Source organism: Crocuta crocuta, unplaced genomic scaffold (assembly GCF_008692635.1).
Source record: "Crocuta crocuta isolate KB4526 unplaced genomic scaffold, BGI_CrCroc_1.0 scaffold288, whole genome shotgun sequence".
NCBI lineage: Eukaryota > Metazoa > Chordata > Mammalia > Carnivora > Hyaenidae > Crocuta > Crocuta crocuta.
Window position 1 is genome coordinate 5,983,277 of NW_027532607.1, and position 20,006 is coordinate 6,003,282.

At 46.1% G+C, this 20,006-nt stretch overlaps 1 protein-coding gene across 1 annotated transcript in view; it reads right to left on the bottom strand.

Moving 5' to 3' along the window:
• The window catches only part of WIPI1 (WD repeat domain, phosphoinositide interacting 1), a 32,660-nt gene extending 13,247 nt beyond the window's left edge, over positions 1-19,413 (bottom strand). Inside the window, exons 1-4 of the mRNA XM_077780435.1 lie at positions 19,369-19,413; positions 13,316-13,398; positions 11,751-11,920; positions 7,646-7,742 (exon numbers count right to left, since the gene is read on the bottom strand). Of these exons, the coding sequence (XP_077636561.1) occupies positions 7,646-7,742; positions 11,751-11,837 (184 nt within the window). The 5' untranslated portion in view covers positions 11,838-11,920; positions 13,316-13,398; positions 19,369-19,413. The remainder of the gene's footprint in view (positions 1-7,645; positions 7,743-11,750; positions 11,921-13,315; positions 13,399-19,368) is intronic.
• Positions 19,414-20,006: the final 593 nt, after the last annotated feature.

Here is a 20,006-nt window from a genome sequence, read left to right on the forward strand (position 1 = left end):
ACTCAAGGCCGGGGGTGGGGGAAGGGATAAATCCGAAAAGCATTTAAGTAAAGGATTTTCACAACAAGGCTCTGGATTAATGTAAGTGTACAGACAGCACTGAATTCAAGGAAGTAGTAGAAGAACCAAAAGCATTATTAGAATAAGATCTTTGAGATTAGGCAAGAGAGACATCTTTTTAAAATTTTTTTTTTTATGTTTTATTTATTTCTAGGAGAGAGAGAGAGACAGTGTGAGCAGGGGAGGGTCAGAGAGAGAGGGAGTGACAGACTGAAACAGGCTCCAGGCTCTGAGCTGGCAGTCAGCACAGAGCCCGACGCGGGGCTCGAACCCATAAACTGCGAGATCATGACCTAAGCGAAAGTTGGACGCTTAACCGACTAAGCCACCCAGGCGCCCCGAGAGACATCTTTTTAAATAAAAATCGCAACGGACATCTTTGTTACAAGTTATTAAATGGGTTTACTGTATAATAAAAACTTCAGGCTAAAATGTACCTACCCTAATCTGCCAGGGGGAAGAGCAGAAAAAAAAACTCCAATGTTGAGGACCACACCAAAGAGCTAAGATCTTACAAATGGGGTGGGTAGGTGCTGGAGGTTTCTGAGCATGATGTTTAAAAAAACAAAGCAGTGTTGGGGCGCCTGGGGGGCTCAGTTGGTTGAGTGTCCGACTTCGGCTCAGGTCATGATCTCACAGTTCATGAGTTCGAGCCCCGCGTCAGGCTCTGTGCCGGCAGCTCGGAGCCTGGAGCCTGCTTCAGATTCTGTGTCTCCCTCTCTCTCTCTGTCCCTCCCTTGCTCAGGCTCTATCTCTCTGTCTCAAAAATAAATAAACCTTAAAAATTTTTTTTTAAAAGCAGTGTTGAGGGGTGTGGGGAAGGGGAAAATGAGGAGGACACTTTCTGGGATGAGCACTGGGTGCTGTATGTAAGGGAAGAATCACGGGACTCTATTCCCAAAGCCAAGAGCACACTGTATACACTGTGTGTTAGTTAACTTGACAATAAATTATATTTAGGGAAAAAAAGCAGTGTTAATCAAAACCACAGTGAGATACCACTTCACACTCCCTAGGATGACTATAATCAAAAAGACAGATAATTGGAACCGTCCGTGCTGCTGCTGCGAATGTACTGCGGGGCATGGCTTTGGAGAGCAGTCTGGCAGTCCTTAAAAAGCTTAAACATAGAGGTATCATATGAGCCCCAAATTCTACTCCTAGGCATATACCCAGGAGAAACAAAAACGTACAGCCACATAAAAACCTGTGTACGAAAGTTCGTAGCAATGTCATTAAGAGCCAAAAGGTGGAAACAGGGGTACCTGGATGGCTCAGTCAGTTAAGCATCTGACTCGATTTTGGCTCAGGTCACGATCTCACAGTTGTGAGATCAGGCCCCGTGCCGGGCTCTGTGATGAGCATGGAGCCTGCTTAAGATTCTCTCCCTCTTCCTCTGCCCCTCCCCTGCTCCTCCTCCTCCTCCTCCTCTCTCTCCCCTCAAAGGAAAAAAAAAAAAAGTGGAAACAATGTAAATGTCTATCAGCTGATGAATAGGGGTAAACAGTGTCCTCATGATGGAATATTATTAGACAATAAAATGAATACACGCTCTAATGTGTAAGTGAGAGAAGATGGTCACCAAGCACCACTTCCATGTCCAGAAGAGATAAATCTAGAAAGACATAAAGTAGATTAGGGTTGTCTTGGCTGGGGATGCAGGGGGTGATGGTTTAAGAGGTATGGGGGCTTCCTTCTGGGGTGAGGAAAAATGTTCTCAAATTGACTAGGGTGACGGTTATGCTAAAAGCTACGAAATGGTGCCCCATTTAAAGTAGGCGGATCACACGGCATGTGAATTAAGGCTCAGCCTTGCTGTAAGGGGGGGAAAGGCAGTGTTTTAAGAATATCCTTTTGGTGGGGCGCCTGGGTGGCTCAGTCCTTTAAGCGTCCAACTTCGGCTCAGGTCATGATTTCGCAGTTTATGGGTTCGAGCCCCGTATCGGGCTCTGTGTTGACAGCTCAGAGCCTGAAGCCCGCTTTGGAGTCTGTGTCTCCCCTCCTCTCTGCCCCTCCCCTGCACATGCTCTGTCTCTCTCTGTTTCTCAATAATAAATAAATGTTCAAAAAAATTAAAGAAAAAAAGGAATATCCGTTTGGCAGGGCTGGGCTGAGGACACGGAGTCAAGCTCAGGTCTGCCCTCTACTGTATGGCTCTGGCCATGGCTCAGAGTTATCTGCGGGCTTTGAGGCTACCTGTTCATTCTCTCCCGACATGAGGGGGCTCCAGTAATTTTCCAGCTCTAACATTCTAAGATGCGAAGTCTTCCTTTATTGACATCCTACCTCTGAAAATCTCAAGGCCCATCTTTGGGGCAGGGGGAACGAGGAGGTATTTGAGCCAAAAGCTTGGACAAATAACTTCAGTTGCCCTTTAGAGTTTTTAAAAAATGTAATTGAGGTATAACTGACATATATGACATTATATTAATTCTAGATGCACAACACGATGGTCGGTTATTTGTATGTGCTGCACCGTGAAAGGGTCGCCACGGTGAGTCTTAACATCTACCACTGTACAGTCACGAAATTGTTTTTCTCGCGATGGTAGCTTTGAAGGTCTCTTTTCAACTTCCAGCGATGCAACACCGTACTATTAACTATAGCCACCATGCTGTAAACGACACCCCTGTGACTTATTTACTTTAGAGCTGCACGCTTGTACCTTTTGACCCCCTTCATCCATTTCACTCACCACTGGCTCTCACTTCCCATAATTCCCTCATGGTCCATCCATTTTGTCCCAAATGGTGAGATTTCCTTTTTTTAAATGCCTGAATAACATTCCACTGAATACACACACACACACACGTATATACACATATACACACACATATATGTATACATACATACACACACACACACACACACAATTTTCTCTATTCATCCAATGGACATGGTTTCCATGTCTTTGCTATTTTAAATAATGCTGCAATGAACACGGGTGTATAGATTATATTTTTGGGTTAATGTTTTTTCTTTCTTTCTTTCCTTCTTTCTTTCCTTCTTTCCTTCCTCTTCCTTCCTTCCTTCCTTCCTTCCTTCCTTCCTTCCTTCTTTCCTTTCTTTTTTGCATAAATACCCAGGAGTGGGCTTTCTGGGTCATCAGGTAGTTCTATTTCTAATTTTTTGAGGAAGCTCTGTATCATTTTCCACAGTGGCTGTGCCAGTTTGCATTTCCCCCCAACAGTGCACAAGGGTTCTCTTTTCTCCACACCCTGCCAGCACTTTGTATCTCTGTCTTTTTGATAAAAGCCATTCTGACAGTGTGAGGTGACCTTCAGAGGTTTTTTGTTGTTGTTGTTAAAATGTAAATATCCCAGAAAGGAAAAAGGCTTAAACTCTTCAGCTAACATTGAACTGTTCTGTGGAGTCTAACAGAGGGTGAAGTGACAGGAGATTCTAACAGGGAAAGGATGATGGCCAGGGACAGGCATACTCTGACACATAACCACTTATCTGAGAACTTCGCCTCTGGGCTCACATCTCTGCCAGTCCACTTGAATTTAGCCAAGGTGTTCTGCACACCAAGTGTGCGGAGTAAATGAAGGTCCCCAGAAATGCTTAATGTTGAGTTCCTTTGCTTTCCTAAGGTCCAGCTCTCAGACAAATCCAACCACTCTAAGAATGCATTTTGATTTCTTCTGAAGCCCCCAAGGAAAGCATCAAGAGCTTGCTTTAAGCTTCGATATTACTATTCTACCTGTCTTGTTTTCATCACAGATGTCACATAAGGCTTCTTGAGGGAGGAGATAAGCTTTGTCCCCGATAGCATTTTATAACAGAAATGTCATAGTATAAAAAAATTTGCAGAGTCCAGAAAATATAAAGCAAGGGAAAAAAATCACTCATTATTCTAAAACCCAGAGGCTTTGCATTAGTCTCCATATTTGAGCATATTTTCTTCTAGTCTTTTGTCTATATAGGAATTAGGTGTTGGTGTGGCCGTTGGATTTATTTTAGAATGGAGACACATTCTCATAAATCACTTCCCTGAAATTGCTTGGCTGTGATTCTTCTGTGCCTGGAAAAAAGGGCCCTGTTATCAGTACAAGAACCAATAAGGTCGTCGGCTGGACTTGGAAGGAAGTCCTAGGATTCTAAATCACCCTCACCTGGGTATTTATAGTGCAAGTTAACAGTGATTTATACCAGGCAGTTCCCTCTGGGTCGATGAAGATCTCAGACTATGTTTTCCAATTTTCAAAAAATAGGAAGAAATCTCTGTATTCACCAAAGTTCTGGGCAACTGCGAACGGAGAGCCATTTACCTCGTCTAGGTTACCCTTTTCAGAAGAGCACCCGCTGGGGGATACGCCACTGCTTTGTTCTATTACACGCGCTGCTGTGTGGTACAGACTGCTCTCTCAGTACTCGAGGAAGGTCACTGCGATCTGCAGTTGGCAGTACTTGGATGGAGATCTCCACCCTCACTGCTTGGTGCACAGACAGCTGTGCTGGCAGGAAATTAACTTTGAGCCCTGTCTGGCCAAACCCTTTAAGGAAGCAGCCTTCAATCTTTGACACAACAGGAGTGGCCGTGACACAGACACAGACAAAAAGGAAGGAAATTTCCAGCTGCACTGAATACTGAGTGGAGGCCATGGTAGAGCTGTGTGTACATCATTTATTTGGAGTTCTCTAGGTTACAATATGCCCAGAATCTGTGTGCTCCAGTCAATAGGACGGGGGGCTCTGTCTCCCTTGTGTACCCATTAAGGATTTATCAAATCAAGAGCCAGAGTTTCTGTCTCACAGTTTCATTTAGAAAATATAAATGAGGGAATGAGAATCAAGGAGATTCCCGGTCTCTGAGTATTTTATATTCGTGGGATGGACAGCTCAGAGTCTGCTGACTGTTCTCAAGCAAAGAACTGGGCCTGTCACTGCAAACGCAACAACTTTGACCATGTCAGGCTGTCCTCTGGGCAGGGGCTGGGCTAGTGGGTGAGCCTAGCCGGCCTCCCCCACGACCCATGACCGGGAGAGACCTGCCTTTGCTCTCGCTCCTCCGTGTCCTCAGATAATCCCCCCCAAAATAACTCTGCGGGGGGTAAACATTATCATCTCCCGTTTTACTGGAGCACAAAGGGAGCTCAGTGGAAGCTGAGATGCTAATTACAAATTTCAGCATTTGGAAGTCTTGGGCTATCTCTCCAAAGAACATCAGAAGTGTCATAAGACCTATTTTGGTCTTTCGACCCACCCCGCGGTCTTTCAGAAGGCAATGCTAACTCTGCCCTTGAATCCATTCATAATGTTTATCTGGGACAAGAAAAAAAACCCCACCTCCCACTGTTTCTAATTTTTCTTGAGATGAAATTATTCCTTTGCATATAATACCCGTTCTCTCTAACAGAAAGCACAGAGGGCCCACCCTTTCCAACCTTCCTTCCTCCTTGTTTAAACTGCAAAAAGTGAGGCAACCAAGGACTTTTCTGAGCTAAGGAAAACAGCTACATTTGCTAAAAATTAGGAGTAGATGGGGAGAAAGCGCTTTCACGGGAAGAGCAGGTCGCGTCCTGCAGGCGGGCTGAGCATGCGCCGCACAAGCACGTGAAACTGACCGCTGCTGACACGCAGGCCCCAGGCTGGGGAGGGCGCTGCCTATGTCGACCCCGCTCCTCCCAGAGAAATGGAGAACGGAGGCCCCTTCTAGCTTCCTGGCCGCCTGGGTGGTCCCTGGCACAAATCTGTCAACGTCAAGTTCAGGTCCACCCCTCCCCCACCCCAGCCATGAGTTCTGCTTGGATTCGGCAGCGCCTCCCCTGTCCTATTGGAAGAGCACATCCTTCTTTAAATTGTCCGATGGCGCAGTCCCACGCTGGGTCCTGGCCCCGCAAGGTGGGTCCTGGCCCCTGTCTTGTACTGTGTCACCCAGCACATGGTCTCAGGGGACTGGTGTGGCTACATCTGGGGTCCCCGCTGGGTGCGTGCCATATCTGCGCCTAACAGGGCCTACCGCGGCACGAGGCACACGGTGCGTCGTCAATACGTACGTTTTCCAGATCAGTTCAACCTCACATTCCTAGAACAAAACACTGATGGCCCGTAGCTCCTTCACTTACCATCCTCTGTTTTACGAAATATGCTTTAAAGTCATCTCACAGAATCTTAGAGCGGCCTCCATGGCTTTGAGCATTTATTTTTAAAGTTCATTTTTATTTATTTTGAGAGAGATAGAGAGCAAGTGGGGGAGGGGCAGAGAGAGAGGGAGACAGAATTCCCAAACCAGTGCAGAGCCCGATGTGGGACTTGATCTCATGAACCGTGCAATCGTGACCTGAGCAAGAGTCGACTCAACCATCGGAGTCACCCCGCTCTGATCTTTTAAAATCTATTTTTTCACAGCTGAAATTATAAAGCACTGAAGTTGGCAGCAAAGGTCCATCTGTATAACTGGGAAGAGGGGAGGAAAGGAGGCATAGGAAATTTTACTGCACGGCAGGCTGTGGGCGGGTTGCTTTCACAAACACGACCTCTTGTAATTCTCAGCTGATCCTGCGAGTCGGGTATTACTATCCCATTTTACAGATAAACAAACAAACAAACAGAGGCCCAAAGAGCCTAGTGACTTGGGTTGGGCCATACTGACCTTGAAATTCAGTGAAAGCCAAAGAATTAGGAAACTACGGTAAACTGTAGCGGCCACTTACTGATAAGCTAGAATATAACTTACAAATATGAACCTGAATCACTGGACACACAAATTGTTCTAGTGTGATAACCCCTCTAGTCTCCTGCACAATGGACTTCTTTCTCATCTACTCTTTTTTTCCAATGTTGGTTTATTTTTGAGAGAGAGGTAGAGCACCAGCATGAGTAGGGGAGGGGCAGAGAGAGAGGGAGACAGAGGATCCGAAGCAGGCTCTGCACTGACAGCAGAGAGCCTGGCACGGGGCTCGAACTCACAAACCACGAGATCATGACCCGAGCCGAAGCTGGATGCCTAACAGACTGAGCCACCCAGGCGCCCCTCTCATTTACTTCTAGCTTAGTGGACTCATGCATGTCATCTGCTCTTTCAATCTAACAAGACCAATCAATTCCCATTCTTACATGAGGAACTTAACTAAACAGATTATATCCAAAGAGTTCGGCTAAAAACCAATATCCTAGCATATCACCCAAGTAGAGAGATTTCATCGTCACATCACAAAACACATTCCTCACAGCCTTTCTCCTACTCAAGCAGACACACCAAGTCAAAACCTGCTTCTAATTATTACTGCTCTGTACTGAACAACCACAGAAAATAATTAGGGGTAAACACCTTTAAATATCAGATGCATGAAATCTCCTACGCGCCTGCCTTAAATGCCTGGGCACGTTTGCCAAGACAGGGTCCCAGTGGGATGGGGTTCCTCGCAGGCCACAGTGGTGGCCACAGAGCTGTCCTGTGGGACGCACGGCCTAATGTAATTGGAACCTGCCCCCACGAACACAAAGCGCCCAGGTAAACCCCACCAGGGGTCAGATCCCACAAATACTGCATCAGGCTTTCAGTGGAGGAGGGAAATCGGCCTGTGAAGGCACAGCTGTGTATGACATCTGGGGGGTGCATGTCCCCGATTCTCGAGCTCACCTGTTGGGTTTGCGGGAATATCCAGGATGGTCTTCAACAGCTTCATGTCTTTGATGTTGTGGATGTAGATGGCTTCCTCCAAGCACACCAGCAGCCGCTGCAAGCACACACACTCATCAGTCCATGGGGCTGGGCCCTCGGAAAGACACCAACCAAACTGAAAATACTCACTTCTCATGTGAGCCCTGACTTGATTCTAAGCCTAAAGGAGGTAGAATTTTTTTAAAATGTTTATTTACTTATTTTGCAGAGAGAAAGAGAGCAGGAGGGGCAGAGAGAGACGGAGACGGAGAATCTCAAGCAGGCTCTGTGCCAGAGCCCGATGTGGGGCTCAACCTCATGAACCACAAGATCATGACCTGAGCCTGAATCAAGGGTCGCACGCTTTATGGACTGAGCCACCCAGATGCCTTGTAAAGGAGGTGGAATTTTGAGTATTGATGCGAAGATTATGATCATGTATGCATATGTGCGTGTGCACACATGCGTGCGCGCGCGCACACACACACACAATCCACCTGAGCAGAAGCATAATATACAGGATCTTAAAAATTTTCATTTAGAGATTGAGATTGGGGTGGTAATTTCCCCTCTCTTTAAAACAGGGATTCCTGAACACTTCCTGATCAGACCCCCTTTGCCATTTAGGACAATTCTGGGTAATCTTTTAGGTTCCCATTCCTGCCAGAGAGGCCCCCTTTGAGCGTTTGTAACGAAATCTCCCTCTCATACAGATGTGGGTTTCCTTGCTCCCTCTGTATTGCTAATCATAGGTGCTCCCCCTCCGAAGAACTGCCAGTTCGACCTTCGTTCCGCTCACCTCTCCTCCAGACCCTCTTGAGCATACTCTCTGCAGCCCTGGTAAAGGGAACGGGAAAGCCTTCCCGTCCTTGTGTGCACCTCCCGTCCCAGGTGCCCCCCGCCCCGTGCTCGGCTCCTTTCCCTAGCCCCCCTCCCCAGTGCAGGGAGACCCTTCTCTTTTCAAATGAAGCTTGCCAGGCATAGAGCTTCCTCGCGATGGCCATGCTCTCTACCGAGTGGAAACAGGCTGCGCACCAGGTTGATGCTGGGTGCGTAAAGGAACGGAATGCATAGCTCAGTATGAGTGCAGGTGTTTGGTGCCAGCGGGGGGCTGTTGGGAAGGAAGGTTTGGTTGGGTGTCTCCTTCCTCACTCTGAGCAGCTGCCCACCACCCCTGCACTCATCCGACTCGCCTTCCTCACCCCTGCACGCATCCGACTCGCCTTCCTCACCCCTGCACGCGTCCGACTCGCCTTCCTCTAAGCTAGTGGTTCTCTGACGAGGCCTCCGGGGGGCAAGGCCTGGCCCATCCCTGGAAATTCCGGTTTGGGAGGTTCCAAACAAGTACCCCAGGTGATTCTGATGCACCTAAGTTTGAGAACCACAGTTCTCAGGCCAGATCCTTTTATCCCAAAAGACAACACTTGGAGACCAAGGCACCCAAAAATACTACAAAAAAAGCCAATAAACCCTGATAGATTCTCCTCCGGGGAAAAAGCTCATCCTGCTGTTTTCCTAGTAGGACTTCTCACAGCTCAGAAAAATGAAGACCATCACCTTTACCAGGCAGAAAAATAAAACGTAAACACCTTCCTCAATTTTAATAAAGGCTCTGTGGCCACACAGGGGTCTGGGTGCTGAGGGGTGGAAAAATAATTCTAACAGCGTCTCAAAATTGATGCAAACATTAGCGTTTCTCTGAAATATACATTCCCTGATTGACCCGATCACATCGCCTTTTGCCAGCACTTACTATGGCTTGGATGACAATACTCTAGGCGCTTGTTCTTAGGTGTCTGATAGCCTCCTGTACCCCCACACCCAGTCCCCAGAGCAGTGGGTCCTCAACATGTGCCTCGTGTAGCAAAGCCTCTACGTCCAGCTCACCCCACCCGTCTGCATCTTTCCCACCGGCTCTCACGGCAACAGGTGCTCTGGGGTGCCCTTGGCCAGTTTCAGGTGACCCCTGCCGGCCACAGATAAGAATTAAATGGGAGGGAAACAGAGATAATAGTGAGGGGGGAAAAGGAGGCACCATGTCCCAAGTTCATGTGCAAGTGTGCTTCCGGGGTGAACGTGGACCTGGAAACTGCTTTGTTTAGCAACCAGTGTTCAGTCCCAGGAGAATCCCAGGTGGGACTTCAGCCCTGCTCATTCCTGGTCATTTGGTTCTCACTGACTCTTTTAGGTTTTAGAAGTCATAGCTTCTATTAGTGATTAAAAAATTATCTCTAAGGGCGCCTGGGGGGCTCAGTTGGTTAAGCATCCGACTTCAGCACAGGTCATGATTCTGCACATCGTGGGTTCAAGCCCCACGTCAGGCTCTGTGCTGACAGCTCAGAGCCTGGAGCCTGTTTCGGATTCTGTATCTCCTTCTCTCCCTGACCCTCTCCTGCTCATGCTGTCTCTCTCTCTCTCTCGGAAATAAATAAAACATTTAAACAAATTTAAAAAAAAGTAAGGGAGAAATTCTAGAAGTAAATACTTACATACTATTAGAGGGCAGTGATCTTTAGAGGACTTTTGCCTAAACAATCTTAAAAAGACAATCGGGTGCCAAAAAAGGAGATTTAATTTTCATACACTAGCTAGTACTGTATACAAAGATAAAAGGCTTTGCAATGAAATTTAACGTACTACCAACAGATTCCAGAGAGGGTCCCCGAGCCAAGAATTGGGCTTAAAAGCCTTCAAGTTGAAAACTCTCAAACTCGAACCTTGCCCTCTCTGGCCAAGAGCCACATTTACTTCCTTCTTTACTCCTGCCCCTCCTCACTTAAATATCCCCACATCCGACTTCTCAGGCTCATCCCTACCACACTGCTTTATATAGACTTAAGTGGGTATTCAGTCAGAGTGGACCAGCTCAAAGAAATAATCTCTTCCTTCTCATAAACAGAAGAAAGCACTTTGTTTCATTTGTTAAAAGAAACTATTAGCATATAATAGTTTAGGTAAAAGGAAGAAAACAATGTTCTTGCCGAATGCAGGGGCCTCCACCACCCTGGGAATATTTAATTGAGTAGAAAGGTCTGCACGGTCACGTACAGAGTCTGTTTATTTATTTAATAGGCACTTAGGAAACAGGTACTGGTTGAGCATTTTTTTCTACCAGGCACCGTCTTTTCTACCAGGTCTATAGTCATGAACAAAACAGATACAGTCCTGGCCCTTATAGGATTGAAAAATCTAATAATTTTTTGAACAACGTTTATTTATTTTGAGAGAGAGAGAGAGATTGTGAGCTGGGGAGGGCAGAGGAGCAGAGGGAGAGAGAGAGAAATCCTAAACAGGGGTGTGTATTGTCAGTTCCCACGAACCGTGAGATCATGACCTGAGCCGAAACCAAGAATTGGACACTTAACTGACTGAGCCACTCAGGTGCCCCTAAAACCTAATAATTTAAGAGAAACTCCAGTAGTACCCATAAATACTTATTTAACAAGAACTTTGATTTTTAAAGAGAATGTATGGTACATCTGAGATTAAGAATAACACTTCCTTGGACAAGGAAAGAACTATACGGATGATCTAGAAGGGTGAGCTGGGAGAAGAAAGGTGTGAGGATGAGGCTGGGCACCTGGTACGTGGGGAAAGCCGCCCAAGGAGAGAGCAAGAGAAGGGCCAGTTTTACCACTGCCTTCAGAGCTAACCCAGGCGGGCCACACTCATCCTCAGGGGGTTCATTCTGAGATGCATTACTGGCAGTCCGCAACGGATGCCACTGTCCAGGGCCGTCCAGGGCCCAACCAAACCAGAGAGAGATGCTCTTCTGGGGTCAGTACCCCTGCAGTAGCTCACAGGACAGCGTCGGAGCCAGACTTCCACCCAGCCCGCGTCCAGGGGAAAAGGGTTCGCTCTGCCAGTGGCCGACGTTCGAGAAAGAACATGAGGCGGGAGAACCAGGCAGGACACATCACTGAAACAGATGCCTGGAATAGCTCGACATGTCCCCATGATACCAGGCCTGAGTATTAAAGTCCCTTTTCGCATCTGATGCTTGTTTTCAGAAACCTTCCTCTTTAAAGATACTCATCTTTTCCTTGGGCGCCAATTAGAAGCCTTGCCGCGCCCCCCAACTCACCTGCCGGTTCAGCCTTATGGACAAGATGTTGCTGGAATAGTTGTAGTTACAGATCTCCGTGCCTTTCTTGAAGTGGTAGACGTTCATCTGCCGGGGCTTCGTGTGACTGACCACCACGACCAAGCTGCTGGAGAAGAGGCGCTCCACGATGTAGACGTCGGGGATTTCGTCTGGGAGGGAAGGGAGCCTGAGGTCACACAGATGTGGGCCTCCTGGCACCGAGCCCAGCTCATGCCAGTCAGCCGGTAGCCTCCGCGTCTCAGTGACAGGGCGCTCTCCATTAGCACACATTTACAGTGATTTTTCTTCCCCTCCCCCCCCAAAGTGAAGCTCTGCCTGTACCCCAAGGGAGTGGTTCCAAAGCCCCTTTGAAGACCTGAGGAAAACCTCAGTGATCAGAATGTAGAGTCGGGTCTTCCAGAGATTCCCCCGGGTGCCCTCTGTGTGGCAGAATCCTCTCCGGGGCACCACTGGGTGCTCTGGAAAACATACCTGGGAGGTGTGGACAATCTCAACCCACCTTTTCTCCATGACAGGTGTTCAAGGGTTGACTACTCTGGGGGAGTCCCTGCTTCCAGAATTCTGGTGCCTGCTGCCAACAGGCATGATGGGTACAGCCAGGGCAGGGGGTGGGGGTGGTAACATAATCATCTCTGTGCCCCCTCCCCTGCTGGCTTCCCTCCCTGGTCCTGTCTGGAATCCCTTTCCTGTTGAGGACAATCTGGACATCTGTGTGATGGCCAGGGAAGGACCTCGGTGCTCGGGAAGAAGGCGAATAAGTAAGCCTCCTGAGCTCCCACAGGGAGAGACCCTGGTGTTTTTCTGAGAACATTCTTCTTCGTATGCGTGCCTTCCTTGTGCTTAGGCGGGTCCCAGAGGGAACAACATAGGACAGACACAGAGGAAAGTAGTCACGAAAATGGTATAATAAAAATAACATCTCCGCAAATACATCAGCGACCCAATGTGCTTATTTACCAAACCACTTTCTTTCCAGGAAATCCAACGACTGCATATTCTTCACCATTTTGATGACATAAATTACTACTTACCCTGAGATAATAAGAGAACTAATTTTTGTTGTTAATATTCACTAGGAGTACTTCCTCATCTTCAATATGAACTATGCAAATGGGATAGCACTGCTTGCTTAAAACAAAGGAAACTCTTCTGTGACTGAATGAATGTTACCAATATAATGGCCAAAAAAAAAAGAAATTAGAAGTGACCTTCTGATATGACAATGAAAAAACTGATGACTGCATAAAAGTGTATGAGAAAGTGTAAGGACAAGGTTCCAAACAAAGGATTTCTAAATATAAAAAGAAAATGTTACCTAAGCTATTGCGAAATCTAAGTGCTTACGTGTGTTTGTGTGTGTGTGTGTGTGTGTGTGTGTGTGTGTTTTAAGCCAAGTGGAGGCAATGATTTATATTTAAGTCTGAAAAATACTGACTCCTTCAGTCGGACAGTTAAGGGAGAAAAATGCAGACGGCTCAGGAGCCCCGCAGATTAAAGTCTAGAGGGACGATCTGGTGCCCCTGAGGTCTCACACGCATACTTACTGCTTACATGCACTTGATCCAGTTGCTCCACGGAACTCAAGGAAAACAGCTTATACCCAGTTTTGGTTCCAATCGCTAGGGATCTGGGGAAGATAATGACACGTGAGAATGACAGCGGTTCCTGTATTGCAGCCCCTCCTCTGCCCAACATCGACATTCCCTTTCTCCCTAGTCTCACAGCGGACAGACAAACGTACGTCCTCAGGTTATTTCGATTATTTGGTCACTTTCTTTTTTTTTTTAATTTTTTTTTAAATGTTTTATTTATTTCTAGGAGAGAGAGAGACAGCGTGAGCAGGGGAGGGTCAGGGAGAGAGGGAGTCACAGACTGAAACAGGCTCCAGGCTCTGAGCTGGCAGTCAGCACAGAGCCCGACGCGAGGATCGAACCCACGAACCGCGAGATCATGACCTGAGCGAAAGTCGGACGCTTAACCGACTAAGCCATCCAGGCGCCCCTATTTGGTCACTTTCTAAATGGCGAGGCACACGTTGGCCATATGGGTAGGTACGTTAAAATGGAAAAGGTCAAAGACAGCCACACGCACAGATGTGAAACGGTTCAGAGAGCTGAAACTCATCAAATGTAACGTCAAACCTCCCAGTGAATGTGCTTTCCCAGCCGGGCAGAAATAGGAAAGACGGAACACGTAAGAATAGTCATCTTGGCACTCCCTCCAACATGATTAGAGGTCTTCTGGTTGTCTGAGAGGTACTTTGTGAAGAGGTAAATTTCTTCTTTGCTTTTTTTTTTTTTGCTTAAAAAATAAATATGCGATCACAGTGTTTAGTAGATCACAGTCATTAGTAGGTACAATTTAATGGATGGTTCCTTTCATCATTTTCCATGAAAACACCTCAGATACTTTATATCAGTAGCTCTCATCCCCAGATGTACATTAAATTCACTTGGGAAGTTTTTAAAAAATAACGATGATCATCTCTTGCTGCTCCTCCAACACTGAGCTATGTTTTTAATTGGATTTCTTTTCTTTTTTCTTTTTTTTCTTTTCCTTCCTTCCTTCCTCCCTTCCTTCTCTTTCTCTCTCTCTTTTTCTTTTTTTAGTTCAAGTATTCTAATGTGCAGCCAGGGTTGAAAACGCTGCTTGTATACCATGTTCCACAAAGCTAGTATCATAACCAACCAACAAAACAAAAACTAAACACAGCTGGAATGATTTGGGCTAAATACATCTTGTTTTCTTAATTTTTCACTTTCGACCAACAGATAAAGAAAGACCACGAGCCCAGTTTCCCGGGCCATAGGACGAAAGCAAATGAGTCTATTTTGTTCAGCAGCTGGGACCTCCATCCAGCTCCCTCCCACTTTGCCCCCAACACCTTGCTGATGAGCAAAATCTCACACGGGGCACACTCGGAATCAGCCCTCTGACCTTGAGCACCTTGACCCTGGCAGAACGGGATGTCAGAGCTGAAAGAGACCTTAAAATAGTCCTAAGTGGACCTAAAAATTAGCCCAGCTTCCTCACTTGAAACAAGTTTTTGAAAAGGTGAGATCCGTTCTGCACAGGGGAGCATATGCTAACATAGACAGCCTACTGGGGCGAGCCTGGTGGCCAAGGCTCTGGTTTCATCGGCCTAAAAATAAAAAAGAGGAGGTCATGTGGTTTTCCCTGGAATTGTTTCTTTTCTACCCAAACGTTTATTCTTCCCTGGGACACAGGGATAGAAGACTGAAGTCAACTTTCAATGGATGAGGTAGTTGCTTGGTCTCACAGTCTTCCCACCTGTGGGGGGAGGGGGGGTGCCTAACCTGAGGGGCTCAGGGCAACAGCCTTCAAGATGACAATCACCTGGAAAGGCCCCGCAGATACCTGAATACAGCTCCAGGCAAAAGAATGAAACTGGGCTACTGTCTGAACTCAAAATAGATTAAAGACTTGAATGCAAAAACCCGAAGCCATAAAACTCCTAGAAGAAAACAGAAGCAGTAAGCTCCTTGACATGGATCTTAGCAGTGTTTTTTGGCTCCGACTCCAAAGGCAGGGGAAACAAAAGCAAAAACAAACAAACAGAACTATGTCCAACTAAAAAGCTTCTACACAGCAAAGGAAACCATCAACAAAATGAAAAATAACCTACATATTGAATGAAAGAAAATATTTACAAATTATATTTACAATATGGGGCTAACATCCAAAATATATAGTGTAACATTACATTATAATGTAAATTAAGAAAATATGTATTATATATAAATACATATAAATCTGTATAAGCATATATAATAAATATGTAAAATATATGTATGTAATGTACAATATATAAACATATACAATGAACACATACATTTTATATAAATAAAATATAAAACAAATATATAAATATATAAAATATATACAATAAATACATATAAAATATATGTATTAAGTAAATATATGAAATAAAATATATAAATATATAATACAGTAGATAGTACTGCATTAACTTTGTAGGTATAAATAAAATATATAATTCATACGACTCAAGAACAAAAAGCTGGTTAAGAATTGAAAAGATTCTGAATTGATATTTTTCTAAAGCAGACACGCAGATACCCAACAGACACCCAACAGACGTCTGAAAAGACATTCAGGGTCACCAGATGCAAATGCAAGCCACAATGAGATTATCACCTCACACCTGTAAGAATGACTGTTATCAAGAAGATAAGAAATAACAAGGGTCAGGGACGATGTGGAGGAAAGGCAGTCTCCCTGCACTATTGGTGTGAATGCAAACTGGTGCAGCCAGGCCAGAAAACAATATGAAGATTCCTCAAAAAATTAAAAAGAGAACTACCATATGATCCAGCAATTCTACTTCTGGGTATCCTTCTGAAGAAAAAACGAAAACACTAATTCAAAGAGACTCCTGTATCTTCACTGCGGCATTATTTACGACAGCCAAGGTCTGGAAACAACCTTGTCAGAGGATGGGCATGGGTGTGCACACACACACACTCCACTTCTCAGCCATAAAAAAGGACGAAATCTTGCCATTCGCAACAACATGGATGAGAGTATTGTGCTAAGTGAAATGAGTCAGAGAAAGGCAAATATCACATGATTTCACTTATATGTGGAGTCTAAGAAAAACAAAACAACCCACACTCATAGTTACAGAGAATAGACTGGTGGTTGCCAGATGACAGGGAGTTTTTGTGGGGGGGGTACGAAATTGGTGAAGGAGATCAGGAAATACAAACTTCCAGATATAAAATAAATACATCATGGGGATGAATGCAGAGCATAGGAAATACAGTGAGTAATGTTGCATTAACTGTGTAGGTTGACAGATGGTTAGAAAGGTTTATTGTGGCGATCATTTCCCAACATCTACATACATCGAATGACAATAGGTTGTATACTTGAAATGAATATGATGCTGAATGTGTAATCGCACCTGACCTTTAAAAACCTCCTTTTTATTTCTATGATTCAAAAAAAAATTTTTTTTTAATATACTCTGCAGTGATTACTATCTTTAAACTTTCTTCACATGGACTTTTTCATATCAATATAGACATGTTGAGTGGCAACTGAGGTTTCTAAAGCTTGTAAGTAAGGGAAAAATGTAATGAGAGTCTGGTACTATTAACCGAAAGATCTGGCAATTTAAAATAATTTTCAGGGATGTCTGGCTGGCTCAGTCGGTAGAGCGTGTGACCCTTGATCTTGGGATCATAACTGCTAGCCCCGGGTTGAATGTAGAGATTGCTCGAAAAGAAAGTCTTTAAAAAATAAAAATAAATAATTTTCAAACATAAGCCCTGCTCCTAGATGAATTTTATACATGAGAAAATAGCGGTGTGATTCTTACTACGTTTTACAGGATTCAGCAGTGGTCACAAAGGAGGCTGAATCAAGGAATTCAAACTAAAACCTTATTTCCATAAGGTCTTCCTGCAGGAAAAAAAAAAATCTCCTCACCCTCACAGGTATAGGGCTTGGGACATTTATGTACTGTCGATCAAAATGCCTAGCACAGGGGGTACCTGGGTGGCTCAGTTGGCTAAGTGTCTGACTTCGGCTCAGGTCATGATCTCACGGTTCGTGGGTTCAAGCCCCGCGTTGGGCTCTGTGCTGACAGCTGGCTCAGAGCCTGGAGCCTGCTTCAGATTCTATATCTCCCTCTCTCTCTCTGACCCTCCCCTGCTCAAGCCGCTCTCTCTCAGAAATAAATAAAACATTAAAAAAAAATTTCTAGCACAGTGCCAGGTATGAAGTATGATGGAAGAAGGCTCATAAAGTTTAGTTAGTTGTCCTACTGGATTCCAAACTCAGTCTGCACTTACCGAAAAAGACACATTGATACTCCTAAATGCATTCGCAAGGGGCTTGACTTATTTTAAAATCCAATGTCATATTCTCTGTGATTCAAAGCAAGTGACTCTGACAAAAACTTTTATTTATAGGTGAGACAGAGCTGTCCAGCAAAGCCTTCATCCAAGAAAACAAAACGGACAGTAGAGACGAAGGAAATTAACTTTCCAAGCACCCAGGAGCTTTGAAAATAACATTCTTACCCAAGTACTATAGAAAGCAGGGATTCAACTAGAGTAAAAACTAACCCCACTTAAAGAAAATCTAATAAAGCAGAATTTAGCACAAATATTTACTACGAACTACCACACTGACTCCCTTCCTCGTCCCTTGTGCAGTTGGGAAGGAAAACACTCTGGCATTTCAACAGCCATCCTCTCTTGCAAAATGCTTCTTACAAAATGTCAGAATTTTATCTACACCATCATTTTTGTAAACTGCGGGTCTCAACCCATGAGTAGATCTTAAAAGCAGTTCATGAGTCACAAACAGCTTTAAAAGAACATATCACATATAGAAAGAGTAAACACTATTTAATGAATCACTTTGGGGAGGTAGTCTCTGCATGCGGGTATCAGGGGATGTTGTAATATGTATTTCTTATTGTGGATTGTGGTCAAAAAAAGCTTGAAAGTCACTCATCTAAACCAAGCCGTCCAGCTACCCAATTACCCGATTACACATACAGTTTTTTTTTTCCGAACAAAGTCGTATTGTTTGGTATAGGGTGTTTTTAAACAGAAACAAAGAGAATGGAAGCCAGAGTTACTTATGGTACAGGATGGCCTTAATTACACCACTGAATGTTCAATATTAGCACAGCCCAGTCACAGGGAACCAGAGCACAAGCCTGAAGCTCATTTCAAACAAGGAACGCGACAGAAACTGGTACAGCAGGAAGTGGGAAACTGGAAAGTGGTCATCCCTGCTTGATGCTCGGGGTGCACATTCCTAAGAGATTATTCCATATGGTCCCCAGGACTGGTGTCTAACAATTCCATGGAAGGAGGTAAGGAAGTAAGGCGTTCCGCTTCTAAAGGACTCAATCTTTGAGAGGTCTGAAATGCAGTTCAGCAACTAACTGGCCAAAGTCCAAGTGCGCACATCGAAGTGAAACATTACAAGTGCACTCAAAAAGCAACAGGGTGGAGCTCGGGCTTCTCCGAGAAGGCGGCCCGGGCCCGGGAAAGGGCTCCTGGACTCGGGGAAGGGGATTCTGCTTCGCCCAGGGGGCTGCGTGCAAACCGCGAGAGGGGTGGAAAGGCGAGTTGTCCCGAGCTGGGCTGGGACGGGGGCTGGCCTGGCCGCGCGGATAGGCTGCCTCTTTGTCCCAGGCCCTGCCCAGATGCCACGTTGAGATGCTCAAGGACAAATGGGAAAGTTTTTCCTGTCCTCCCATCTTCCTGGGCCCCAACAACCTCGCCTAGGGTCAACTCGCAACTTCCCCCTCCCCTCCCATCTCCTTTGTTTTGGCCTCTGCCCCTTCTTCCGAGACCCCCCACTCGGGACACCAACCTCTGCCCCCACCCGATGCGTAGCCTTCTTCAGCCCCACTGCGCCCGCGAACTCCCTCCCTTGGTGCTGGGCCGGCCGCTCCTGGCCCTCAGCCCACAGCGGGGGTGGGGGCGCCCGCAGCCCCNAGCCACTCCGCTACAAGTGGGCGACAGGACAAGACCCTTGCTTGCGACTTTTCCCCCCAATTCTCCGCAGGGCAGGCGCCGCGGCTTACGTGCAGTCCTGGTTGAAAGAGAAGCAGCTGAGCGCCGCCACCACCCAGCCCNCCGTCCCCGGTCGCCATTGGCTATGAGTCCACGCCGCGCCGACCCCTTGGCCAATGAGCGACAGGTGTGGGCGGAACCGCCCTGGTGGCGACCCGCCCCCTGCTCCAGCGCCGCGGCTCTCCATTGGGCGAAGGAGCGTGACGCAAGGCTGCAGGCCACGTGGTGGTGTTTTCATTGCCAGAGGCGGCGAAGCGGAAGCCGGGAGGAACGAATGCTCAGGCCCGACCTGGTGGCCACCTTCAGGCATCTGCGATGGGGCTGCGGCTAAGCGGGCGAGCGGACGCGCTCCGTCCCACCCCACCCGAAGCCCTGTCACGTGTCTCCGTCTATTAAACTTACAGAGGTTAGTAGAGAGCGTGAGACGCCAAAGCCCCACCCTTTACAGAGTCTTCAAACTGCTTTGAGAAAGGCCAGACGGATCTGATGTTACCTTCACAGTTGCCCTGCTGTTGAGAACTCTTTCTACATGCCAAGCACTGTGCTAACCGTGTATATTATCTCTTAGAATTCGTATAAAACAAGAAAATATACTTTATGCTCAGTTTTTAAAAGGGGCAACTGAACAATTAAGTAATCTGTCTAAAGT